At 43.8% G+C, this 13,321-nt stretch overlaps 1 protein-coding gene across 1 annotated transcript in view; it reads right to left on the bottom strand.

Annotated features, from left to right (window-relative positions):
* The window catches only part of LOC107121660 (lipase member M-like), a 36,577-nt gene extending 24,808 nt beyond the window's left edge, over positions 1-11,769 (bottom strand). The window contains exons 1-3 of the mRNA XM_015424625.1: positions 11,667-11,769; positions 11,164-11,271; positions 775-883 (exon numbers count right to left, since the gene is read on the bottom strand). Of these exons, the coding sequence (XP_015280111.1) occupies positions 775-876 (102 nt within the window). The 5' untranslated portion in view covers positions 877-883; positions 11,164-11,271; positions 11,667-11,769. The remainder of the gene's footprint in view (positions 1-774; positions 884-11,163; positions 11,272-11,666) is intronic.
* Between the last annotated feature and the right edge of the window lie 1,552 nt (positions 11,770-13,321).

Raw genomic sequence — 13,321 nt, 5'->3', positions numbered from 1 at the left:
TTGTTGACAACCAAAAGTAAACTAATTTGCTCTTGTATCAATGGGGCAGGTAAGGCAGGTAAAAGAAAATACACGTTATCTTTAAATGCAGGTATTTACTCAGCTCAAATATACTAAGTTATAATACTTATCTTATAATTGGCTTAAGAAGTTCTCTGTTGCTAGAAGGTGATGACTCTAGCGTGGTCCGCTATGCTCAACTGGTGTCTGGCATCTCTGTTGGGCATCCTCAGGGCTCTCCCACTTCGAGGCAGCTCCAAAATGCAAAAACAGGTGTTTGCCTCACACCTGTCAGCTGGAGAAATCCTCTTGCTCTCCCCCCTAATTTGAAGAGAGACTCAGAGACTCAAGGTCTCTAGAAAGAGGAAAAAGAACCCAGGAAAAGGAGCAAGTGATGGAGCAACTCCGCATATGTCTACCCTCATCGAGCTCCGGCGGCCATCTTCCAGAAATTCTCCATTATACTCTATGGAGACGGTCCCCATAGGGTATGATGGAGCTGAATATATTCGGGTTCCCAAATCCAGTGGAATACTGATATTGGTATTCAGGTATATTTGGGTGTACAGATATTTTTCAGGTCTGACAGACCCAGATTCAAAATAACCCAAATATTTCTGATGCACCCACCTGATCACCTACAAAAATACTACTCTTTTACAACGGAGAACGAAACATGCATACAACTTTATGAAGACATTGAATCAATAGAACCAGGACATTGCAAACAGGATAAACTCAGCTTTGGTTCCAAATGCAAAATAAGCAATTTACCACGGTCATGAATTCTTGAGGATTCAGATGTCTCTTGGTTCTGAGTTCTTCTGTATTTGTAGCATGTTGGATTAAGCACACTGCTGCTATAAACAGCCACATCCTTGACCTGTATAAATCAATGTCAGTAGTTTTAAAAGAAATATACAGTCTAGCTTTTGAAAAAAATAGCCTTTATGGCTAATATGGAACATTTGTGTGGAAGAGACATTTACAGAAGATTATGTTGTGAATGCCTTGGCATCAATTAACTTCAAATGAGCCTAGGGTTGCCAGGTCTATCCTAGCAACTGGCGGGGGATGGGGTGATTTACCAGGAGAAACAGTTGCCAGCCCATGTTGCAGGTGTTGCATAGGAAGCGACGTCATCATGCCAGTAACTTCTGGGTAATGCTCTGGTATTCAGGCAAAAAACCTACCATAGAGTTTTTGCCCAAATACCAGAGTGTCACCCAGAAGTTGCTGGCATGATGACTTTGTGGCATGATTTTAGCAACCATGGGGGACAAGGATCCAAGGAGCAGCTAGTTGACTTCACAGCTTTCAGGATCCTGTTAACATCCTCAATGATGAACAGGCTAAAGGAGTCCAAAAAAGAACCAGATGGTACAAGTAGAGCCCCCATCCCACTACTGTTAGCAAATCAAGCAGCCAACTCCAGGCAGAGCTTAGAGACTTTGGCCACAAAAAAGTCTGCAAATGAATCAAAGCTGAGAGCCAAATCAGTATCAGTTTTAGGACACACCAAAAGGGCGGTCAATTGTTGAACCAATCTGAACAATTGAACTGGTTGTGAGCTAGCAGACGCAATGGAAGCAGTGAAATAATATCTTTTTGCTGCTTTCACTGCGACCTCATAGGCCTTCAATTGGGCTCTATACTGCGTTCCCACAGCTTCCTCCCGTGTTCATTGACAATTCTGCTCTAGCCATCTGAGCAACCTCTTAAAATCTCTGAGACTCTCATTATACCAAGGAGCCAAAGAGACACAAGGGCACAGAGGGCGTCGCAGAGCAATCCGATTGATAGCTTCCTGAAGACATCTGTTCCAAATCTCAGTCAGCTCATCAAGGGAACTGTCGGCAGGTCCAAATAAATCCTGCAGAGCACTTTGGAAACCTTCAGGATCCATTAGTCTTTATGGGCGAGCATAAATATGCTCATTGCCCCTGCGGGGGGAATGGTCATGCCCAAACTGACCGTTATGAGGTAGTGGTCTGACTGTAGCACCAGTTCACAAACAATTGTGCTATTCAGATCAAGACCTGAACAAAAGATCATGCGTGGGGGTTGATGCAACCTCAGAGAGTCCCGATGTTGCCATGGTAGCCATGAAGTCTGAGGCTGCACCAAGTAAGGAGGTCTCTGAATGGATGTTAAAGTCCCCCAAGACAAACGGTCTAGGGAAACACTCAGTCCACTCCGCTACTGCCTCTGATAGCCTCAGAAGAGAGTCTGCTGGTGAGCTGGGCAAATGGTACAGCAGCAGCACTCTCTCTCCAACACCCCAAGCAAGGCCAACACATTCTACGCACAGAGATTCTCTGGAAGGGAAATGGTCTTGGATGAGGATCTCCACTCTGCCTCCCCTCAGTTTGTTGTTGATGGGGGATCGATTATCCTGGGGGAGTAAACTGGGTGAGGGGAACCACATCATCCTCACCCACCCACGTCTCAGTCAAGCACACCAGGTCAAAGCATCCCTCCAGGATAGTCTCTGGGAGAACTTTGGTCTTATTTCTTACTGACCTGGCATCACACAGCATCAAGGTTGAAGAGAAGGGAATTAACTGGGCCTGTGCTGCTGGTGATTCCTTTGGATGGGATGGAGATTAAATGGAGCCTGAGCATTTCTGTATCTCATCACCTGTCATGAGACCAATCTCCTCCCACCACCATACCTCCCTCCCTCACATCTTACAGGATGAGCCTGGCCAGCAGGACACAACACGAGCAGCAAGGAAGCACTCCTGGACACCTGTTTGTTCCCCCACCCAAGGTTCCAAGAAAACGGATGTAATTGTCAATTGGACCTCTCTATTCTATCCAAATCCCGTGCTGAGTCTACAAAAATATATCCATTTTTGAGGGAAGACACTTGATGTAGATTGGGGGAGTTATGCACTACATTCTATGTCAAAGGCTCACAGTTCAAAATCCTCAATGCAACAGTTGAGTATTACCTCATTTCCCTCACCTCCACTAAGGGGATGGGTATAAATATACTGAGTGGGGAAAGCACCCTGTCTGCAGGAGGGGCACCTGGAGGGTTGAATAAATCAGAGAATGGTTGAGCTAGTGTTGGCTTTACCAAAACCACCTCAGCATCCACCATTTGGGAAAGTGAGATCTGGGGCATTAAATGCTGAGCAACCCATCTTAAGAACCAGGTCTAGACCTCAACTGATCCCTACTATCAGTGATTGCTGTCTGCTATGAAGCTGAGAGAGCAGAAGAAGAACTTATTCAGTTCTCTTCTAGAGTACCATTAAAAGGAGAGCATTGGAGGGTCATCCTGACGAATTAGCTCATGGTATGACGTGCTAGCTGGTCCTCCCTTCTGGTGCTTCTCTTAGGCTGCAAGACTGAAGAGATGTGGAGTTTTATGGTTAAAAAGAGGAGATTGTCATGTGTTGATAAAAACTCATGTTGGGGAAATTCCCTTTGAATTTAGGAAGTCTTTCTGTCAGATTAATAATGGGGGGACAGCTGGGCAGTCAAGTGTTAATAATACTCTACAAGCCTTGCAAGAGTGATTAAGGAATTCAACTGATTTCAACTTAGAAGACCTAATTCAGTTGCCAGATAAAGTTCTCAGGTGCTGTTCAGCCTGGAATTTAGTATTCCAAAAAAAGGATACTTCCATTAAATTGTTGGATGTTCAGACAAACCGTATGAGTCTGGAGGACTAAATGGGAGAAACGTCTCCCACTATCAGGCAGTGAAGGGCTGGAATGGCTCCCACCATCTTTCAGTGCCTCCTCCTGAAGTGTCTGGCCAGCTGTTTTCTGCTCAGGACTCCTAGATTTTAAAAGGCTCCTGTTGTAATTCTCTATTACTATGTGAGAGTCAACCTTTGAGAGCACGAGCTGTAGCTGTTCAAAAATACCTTCCACTGTTTTAGCAGTCAGGAAGGAAAGATCTCATAGAGTGTTACCAACAAATATAGCATTTTTTTTTGCATCTTCCTCTAATAAGTGGGCTGAGTCTGCACATTGATCTACAATCCAACCCCACCAGCTGACGGCACAGCTGTACAGCCGGGGGCCGCCTTTGCCTCCTTTGAAGGAGGAAGAGCAGGCAAACAGGCTGTCGGGGAACACATGCCCTGCTTCAGGGGGCGGAGCAGGCAAACAGGCTATCAGGGGACACATGTCCTGCTCGGGGGGCTCCTCGCCCGCCCATCTCCAGTTGCTGCCTTGAGCTTGGCCCACCCTTTCACCCTGATTCTTTATGGGCTTTTGCTGGTCGCCGGTTTTAAAATGGGGCCGGGTAGGAATTTTTGATCCCTGGCTGATTGGCTCTGGTCAGGGTTGGGTTTTCACCTACCTCATAAAGTTAGTCAGTGTGTTGTGGAATTGGAATAGGGTGGTGCCTATTGGTTAGGTTGGTCACTTTAGTTAGCTAGATTGGGAGCTGATGATTGACATGCGGCTTGGGGGAGGACCAATTAACGACCCCAGTTTGGGGGAGAGGAGTCTGGCTGGATGAGCCTTTGGGTTACGCTACCCAGGGTAAAGATAGCAGACTGTCTTGGGAAGTGCATGGATTGATCAGCCATCTAAACTATATGGCTTGGTGGTTGGATCTCCAGGGCATTGCCTTTGCATGCCTGACTGGTGCAGGCCAAAATGATGGCTCAAACTGGGAGCAGGTGGGTCCCCGCTATACAACTGGGGATGGGCTGGTGACACCTAGCCTGGATTGTGTCGCAGGTCACTTTGGCCCTTGTCATTGATTTAAAAGTTGATAAGATAATAAAGTGGCCCTTAGTTCATCCAATCATTGTGTCTGACTCTTTATTCCGAATAGGGGGGCAAACAGAGTATCATTCTGGGAGACCTCAGAGATGGTTGATAAAACTGCAAAACAGTTTGAGATAGGAACATTATACGAGGGGGAGGTAGCAGGAACAAAGAAATCCTCAGTCTTACTTTGTTTAAGAGCAGGATGAGAGGTAAAATCACCTGACCCACAAAGGTGCTTTCAAACCCCTGTCTCTTTGCACACTATGTTTCTAACACAAAAATCCTTCCTGAAACCAAATAAATGCTGCTCTGTTAATGAAGAAATAATGCAAACAACTTATTCAAAAGTCCAGTCATAAGGATTTTTTGAAATTCTGGCTGCAGTCACACACATTAAATAATCCACTTTCAATCCACTTTCAATCCACTTTCCCACTGGATTTTGCCAGTTCACACAGTAAAAATCCAGTTGGAAGGTGCACTGAAAGTGGATTGAAAGTGGTTTATTTAGCGTGTGTGACCACAGCCTCTCTTGTTGCCTTGTTGAAGTCTTTGGCCTTGAAATCCATGACTAGCACTTAGTGATCATGTAATAATTAAGACCAAAGAGGCAGTCCAAAGAGACAACTCAAGTGCACAACTCACTGGGTAAGCCACAGAAAATAAATTTATAATAACAGTCTGGATGTAGCGGGATATAGATGGCAACAATGCCAAGCTCCTTCGTAGTTGTTTTCAGGTGGCCTTGCCAGAGAACTTGCCAGTATTTCCAAGCTGCTAGCCTGCAAATCCCACACAGTTGGCTTCTTAGAACAGCACACATAAGATAAAATGGGCTGTCCTCAGTTACTTCCTAAACAAAAATATTTATCCACAGTATCTCCACAGCGTAATTACCGTGTTTCCCCGAAAATAAGACACTGTCTTATATTTATTTTTTCTCAAGAAGACACACTAGGGCTTATACCACAAATGCATAGAAATCCTGCTAGGGCTTATTTTTGGGTAGGTCTTATTTTCGGGGAAACAGGGTAGCAGTGTTGTGAGATGGAGCTTGGCGAATAAGTGTCCATCGTCATCTGCCATCTTAGAGCATCTTGATCTCCCCCTACCAGCCAGCTGATGGGAGCTGGGGAGCAGAGCCTGGTGGCAGGGAACCCCCCTTCATCTGGGGATCTTGCAACCCTAAATGAGCCGCAAGATGCAACTGGTTATCTGCAAAACTGGTCAGCCAATTAGGAATGGTTGGCAGGCTTCGTTATTCAGCTGCACCCTCTCTCCTACAGCATTTTTTGCCATGGCTGACCCACCAACCCTCCCTAAGGGCAGCCCAGGATTCGCTGGTCAGTATATCTAAGGCTGAGCAGGAATTCTCAGGGAGGGTGTTTGTCAAATTGGCTAAGGGTAAAGTCCTTTTCACCTGCTTCATGCTGTCTCTGTGGCAGGTTTTTTTTACCATTAAATAGGCCTGGTTGTAAAACTGGTTAGACAGGAATAGAGCAGATTGCTCAAGATAGGTAGGGCTAATCAGACAGCATTCTGAGACATCTGGTGTAATGGGGGCAGGCCATCACATGTCTTGTAGCTAGGTGCACTGTGAAGGAGCATCCTTGGTGCTGAGCAGCATCTTTTCCAACCTGGCAGCATCTCAGGGCTTTCTGCACATACAGCTGTGGAGGCAGCAATAAGCAAGGCCAGCAGAAGCTCCAGCTGAGTTTCAAGCCAAGGGGGATTTGTCCAAAAGGCAGAGCAGGTGGATGCCTACTGCAGCCCACCCTCAAACTTGTCACCTTATTGAAATAAGCAGTGATGGAGATCAGCTGTTTAGTTAATTTGAATATTGTTAAATAAATAGAACTATTTTAACCCATTTTTCTGTTGTCTTGTGTTACCATTTGGGGGTGGGGGTGCAGTGGCAAACATTAGGGATTGGGGGAAAGATCTGAATGAAACATAACAGGTTTTGAAGAGTCTTTAGAACAGAAGAGTTGCGCAAAGACACCAAAGATAATGGAGAAAGCTCAGAGGTAGAATACTCCAGAATACTATTTGCTTTTTCTTTTCTTTTTTGGCCCCCCAGAGGGGATTTTTTATTGCATTTTTTAATGCATTTTTTAAAAGTTTATTTTCTTTTGGTTTTCCTTCCCCCTGTTACCCAGTTGCAGCACCTTGCCCCAATCATTCCCACAATAAAACCTGTTCCGCTTAAGTATTTTGGGTGTTTGCCTGGGTCATTCACGTCCATAGTGCTCGGACAGCAAGGCTTGGGAAATACCCTGGGACTCCCGAGGGACCCGAAAGTCCGGGTGGTGGCGGCGGAACCCAAAGACCCCTCTGGGGTCATGACACCACTACTAACTAAAAACCCAAGAGAGGAAATAATTACAACTGCTTTAGTAAAAAGTTTTTCTTAAAACCCTAATATCTTTTGAACTTAGGCAGACATGCTAAAATATCTTTTAAGTCTTAAATTTAAGTCTTAAACTTTAAGTCTTAAGAAACCCCAGAGCACCTCATTATTAAAAACTATACCTTCAAAGGCACAAATCAGAGTCCTTCAGCCTTCATTTTTTCTTATCTTGTCTTCCTCAGTTTGTACAGACTTTTAGGGGCAGCCGCCTCCCCCCTTTTTTTTTGAAACCCCCGGAGGGGTATTTTTATTTTTTCAATATTACTACAAACTACAAAGAAAAATATAGGAAGGGGAACTACAACTATGGATAAAGGAAAGATACCCACACTAACTAAAAATCCAAGAGTGGGAGACCCCCTTTATGTTAAACTTAATATTAGTATTAAAAGAGTTAGTAAAAAAATATACTTGTAGAGTTCTTGTTTTCCACATTGTTCTGTATTAGTAAATTAGTTATAATGATAGAATTTTGTTTCAAAGGGCCATTTATCAGAGTCCTTCTGCCCTTACTTCAGCTTTCTGTTTCTAAAATCATATACAGTTTTCATTGCTCCTGCACCTGCTTCTGCGGCAGAGTCCTCATCCGTTCCAGAGGCAACTGAGTCATTTGACTTAGTTTCTTCCTCTTTAGAGTCTTCCCCCAATCCCAACTGACGTCTCAAGAATTCTTTGACTTTGAAGATGGAGTCTATCTTCTCCCTTCTATTGTTGATTTTAAAGATGACACATTCAGGAATCGCCCAACTGTACTGTATACCGTTTGTTTGAAGAAAAGTAATTAACTCCTTGTAGCTCTTTCTCTTCTGATGAATTTCAAATGGAATGTCCTTTAAAGTCTTGATAATTGTATTCCCAAATTTCAGTGGAGTTGCTGAAGTTGCCTTTAATATAGCATCTCTGGTCTTCTTGCAAATCTCACCACAATCTCTCCAGGCAGGCTATTTTTTATATATATAATTGGAGTAAGCCCTATAAGCTGTCTCCATGTCTTTTATTATTTCCTCCGCTGGCAAGCCTGTCACTGGAGCGATAATCTCACCCAGAGTCTTTTTCAAATCTTCTTTTTCTGTCTCAGGAACCCCCTGGAACCTGAGAATCATATTAGCCTTTTCCATTTGCAGCTGCAACAAACAATTTTCTTGAAGATTTTGTTTCATTTCCACTTCACCCATTCTTTTCTTCATCTTCTTGCTTGAGGTGTCTATCTCTGTAACTTTCTCAGCCACCAACTCCACTTTTTTTCCGTTTCTGCCAGCTGTCGCTGTTGTGAAGCGAAGTTTTGATTTAAGGAGGTCAGTTGCTGGTTAATACCATCGAGCTGATCCATCACTGGCTTGAGCATATCCGCTAACAGCTTCATGACGTCAGCTCCCTCTTCCAGCCACAGACTCTGAGGCTTTGCTTTAAACTTTCCTCGCGATGCCGCCATTTTTCAACTTTGTTTACACTTTCAAACCACTTCTCCCCGGCTCGAAGCACTCATCAATTTGCTATTTGCACTCAAGTAAGTCTCTCAAAATACACACACAGTCTATTTCCTCCCACTCCCCCTTCGCTGTGTTTATCTGTCCTTGTGCTTCAGAGGCGTCCCTCTTTGCACTCTGCTTTTCCCACGGGGAGAGGGGGTGCCGTTTATCAAAGTTCGTTTACTTAGAACTCATGTTCATTGTTGGTCACATTTCTGACCTCGCTCACATCAATCGTTGTTCCGCTTGGTCTCCCCTGCTTGTCCCGGTCGGGTTAGCTTGTGCCCTAAGGCCACTCATCGGTAGGACCTTCAGAGCAGAGGGAAGCCTTGATTCTTTGGCAGCAAGCCGTCGAAGAGGCTAACCCTCAAAGCTCTCTGGCCTGGAGCCTTTCACAAAGACTCCATGGGAGTGCCACTTGAAGTGGCACCCCTCCATGCCGATGGTGTGCTGATCGCCTCCCCAAGCTCTGGGGAGAGCAACTGCCATCACCAATCCATAGACTGGAAGTTGGGGCAGCTGACCCTTTTTCAGAAAGAGAGTCCTCCCTGGAAGACCCCGAGTCCAACTCGCCACTGGACTTGCTGTCCTTCTCCTCTTTATCCACCTCCTCTGGCTCACCCATCTGGATTCTCAAAAACTGCCGTGCTTTGGAAACAGAGTCAATCTTTTCTTTTTTGTTCTGAAGTTTGAAGGTTACGCTCTCCGGAGTTAACCACCTGTACACAATTTCATTTGTTTGAAGAAAAATAATTAAATCTTTATATTTCTTTCTCTGTTGTCTTATTTCAAATGGGATGTCTTTCAAAATTCTAATAGTATTGTCCCCAATTTTCAAAGGTGACCCTGTAGTCGCTCTCAGGATAGGCGCCACTTCGAGAATCTGATTATTATTTCCCCAGGCAGATTCTTCTTCTTTATGTATACGGAATAGGACCTGTAGGCCACATCCATCTCGCTCATAAGGTATTCCGCCTTAAAATCTGTCACTGGGGCCAATGCTTCATTCATTATTTTCTTCAGATTCTCACCTTTGGATTCTGGGACACCTTGGAATCGGAGGACCAGGTATGGCTTCTCCATTTGCAGCTGCAAAAGTTGTTCTTCTGTAGAAACTTGCTTCTTTTCCAATTTTTGCACCTTTTTCTTCACTTTTTGAGTACTGGCGTCAACTTCTTTCACTTTCTCAGCTGTTTGCTCCATAATCTTGAGTCTCATTCAATTGTAGTTGCTGAGTAGTGATGCTTTGATTCATCGTTGGCAACTGTTCCTTGAGATTAGTCATCTGGTCCAGCAGGGGGCACAGGGATTCTGCCAACGTTTTAGCCAGCTCGGTGGTTTCTTCCGGGCGAGGGCTCCCAACTACTTTCACTTTTGAAATCTCTTCTTTCTCCGTCCTCTTCCCTGCCATCTTTATGGATTGTTTACTCTCCGAAAGTTTGCTAAAGTCTCTGGATATGTGCTCATACACTCATCCACACCCTGGTAAGTCTCTCTCAATAGATTTCAATGCTTTTACTTCTGCTCCCCCCTCGATTTTCGCTTTTTATTTCATGCGCATGGGAGGGGCCCCTCCCCCACTCACTTTACTCTCTAGTCCATGGGGTGGGAGCTTTCTTCACCCACTCACTTTACTCTCTAGTCCGTGGGGTGGGAGCTTTCTTTTTAGCTTGTCAATTATGCTCCATTCCGACTCACAGTTCATGGTCGATAGTTCGACCTTGCTGTAACTTTGTTTAAACTGCTCGATCTCCAGCGCTTGTCCCGGTCAGCGTCACTAGTTCCATATGGACGCACAGCAGGATGGAGAAGTGCCTCAATTCCCCAGCATCGGACTGGCGAAGAGGCCACCTCTCAAAAGTCCCATGGCTAGGAGCCTTTCAACCAGGCTCCGGGGGGGTAGCGAGTCTGGCTACTGCTACCACAGAGATGCAGGAAACCGCCATCCTCAGGGCATTTTTCTAATCTTTCCATGTAAGGATACTTTTAAAAATTTAGGGTTTTCTGCGCTGGTTCTGGTCTGCAGCCCACTTGAGCTGTCCTCTGATTTTACATGGAAAAATCCAAAAATTAATTTCAGAAATACTGCATGTGAAAATTGCTTATCTTGCCACTTTCCTCTTCAAATTTCTTCTCCTTCAGATCATTACATTTGGCAGGAGAAATTGGAAAATACAGCAGCAAAAAGAAAAGATAGTGTGAGGACCCATTTTTCTTGTGGGGTTCGGGGACAAAAGACACCCACCCCCTTAGACTCATATCCAGTCTAATCAGTCTATCTCCTGGTGTGGCAATTTTTGCTGCCTCAGAAATATTAGATTCCAGTAGAGCTTGGTTGACACTGCCAGCCCAGGTAATGAATTCCATGTTATAAAATAAATGCAGCTGTATAACTACTAATTATCACTAATGGTAATAACAGTGTTGAAAAGCCACATTACCATATACTCAGCAAGTGAGAGTGCTAATGAACAGATGTAAGGCAATCTAGACAAAAAGCTAGGACTTGAGGGATTTAAATCCATGAATATTTGCCATTCACCTTTGGGTATCCAGGTGTCCTAATGAAGAAATGACAGTTGTTCAAAAGACTGTTTCTTTGGAACCTCAGTCACTTCCAGCAGGGAAAGTTTAAAGTAGTGTGCAAGAACTGTAAAGATAAAAACTCCATTAATACATTTTGAGATAAAGGTATCAAATCTTAATAGTGTTTTTAAAGTTGTTTTAGAGAATTACCAGTGAGTTGATTAGGTCGGTCAGCAAATGATAACATTCTACATGAAGCTCTTTAGAAAACTAGCTATGATGGGTTCAATTTACAGAAAGTTAATTAAGCTTCATCCTTATATGGCCAGAGAATTTCCATAGGATTTAAGGTCTTGATTGCGAGCTTGGTTATTGTGCATTCAATGAAATTAACTACAGGTAAACTGTGCTCATTTAATTGTGCTAAAGCATGCCTTGTAAAGAAGATAATTTAGAATACAAAGCTGTTAAAAAGCTATTTTAATTTCCATAATAAATTGAACAAGAGGTTATGCGTACCTGTTCTCCGGTAAATCTTAATCCTCAAATGTGATGTTTCAGAAGGTCTGGAATGTAATCAACAGCAGGCAACACAGTAAATCTTACAGTCTGTGTACACTGGTTGTACTTTAGGCACTTTTGGGAATGAGAAGATTAAGGACAGGGTTCTACAGATCATTACACGTCTTGGGCATGTTAGCTGACTCAGAAATAAGCCAAGGTTGTGCAAGACTTGCATTTTCTTTGGACCTTTTTCTTCTCCTTAGCTAAAATTCAGATTAATTCTTCTGAGAATATGAAGGGAAACATCCTGGAAGGAAATAGATCACTCGAATGTTTGGTTAATTTGGTGTCAAAGAGCCAGTTTTGTAGTGGTTAAGAGCACAGACTCTAATCTGGGAGAACCAGGTATGATTACCCACTCCTCCAGCATAGAACTGCTGCAGTGACCTTGGGTCAGTCATACGTTCTTCCAGAGCTGTTCTGTAAAGAGCAGTCCTCGAAAGAGCTCTCTCAACCCCACCTACCTCACAGGGTGTCTGTTGTGGGGAAGGAAGGAAAAGGGATTGCAAACCACTCTGAGACTCCTTCAAGTAGTGAAGGGTGGGGTATAAATCCAATCACTTCTTCTCTTTCTAACAGCTGATAGGCAGCAACAAATGCCATGTCATTAACTCCCTCCATCATCCCTTGGATGCATAAATAAAATTCCCAGTTTAACCCATAAATTCTATTGTGTTTCAGTCGAGGGGCGGGCAGGCAAAGGTTTGCGAATTCCAACCTGGAAAATTCCTGAGGGTTTAGGAGCAGTGCCTGTGGAGGAGGAAATTTGGAGAGTAATTTCACCTAGAATCGATCACATCATACTTACTTGAATGATACTACTCATTTAGCCTATAGGTTTTGAGTAGTGCCACATTAGAATCCTCATAAACCAGGCTGAGAAAACATTTTAAAATCATTTTCTACTTGCTATAATGTGCAAAAAAATATATATCAACAGGAAAAGCAACCTCCAAATCTACCCTGGCCAAAGGTCTCCCCATTTTTTCTCCCACCAATGCGCCTACTATCCCACCTAGGGATGAAATAATCCACACATTTCTCACATTTGAGAAAAAGGGACATTCCAATTTTAAAATGTTCCATAATCTCCGTTTTCCCAGAAGCACATTAGCACAGCCTCTCTGACTAGGGCACCTTCTTATAGGGACCATTCATGGCTAGGAGCCTTTCAACCAGGCTCCGGGGGGGTAGCGAGTCTGGCTACTGCTACCACAGAGATGCAGGAAACCGCCATCCTCAGGGCATTTTTCTAATCTTTCCATGTAAGGATACTTTTAAAAATTTAGGGTTTTCTGCGCTGGTTCTGGTCTGCAGCCCACTTGAGCTGTCCTCTGATTTTACATGGAAAAATCCAAAAATTAATTTCAGAAATACTGCATGTGAAAATTGCTTATCTTGCCACTTTCCTCTTCAAATTTCTTCTCCTTCAGATCATTACATTTGGCAGGAGAAATTGGAAAATACAGCAGCAAAAAGAAAAGATAGTGTGAGGACCCATTTTTCTTGTGGGGTTCGGGGACAAAAGACACCCACCCCCTTAGACTCATATCCAGTCTAATCAGTCTATCTCCTGGTGTGGCAATTTTTGCTGCCTCAGAAATATTAGA

This window comes from Gekko japonicus, unplaced genomic scaffold (genome assembly GCF_001447785.1).
Source record: "Gekko japonicus isolate JY-2015 unplaced genomic scaffold, Gekko_japonicus_V1.1 scaffold422, whole genome shotgun sequence".
In the NCBI taxonomy this organism is placed as follows: Eukaryota; Metazoa; Chordata; class Lepidosauria; order Squamata; family Gekkonidae; genus Gekko; species Gekko japonicus.
Note: the sequence above shows the minus strand (reverse complement) of the source record. Positions and strands in the feature narration are given on the sequence as shown.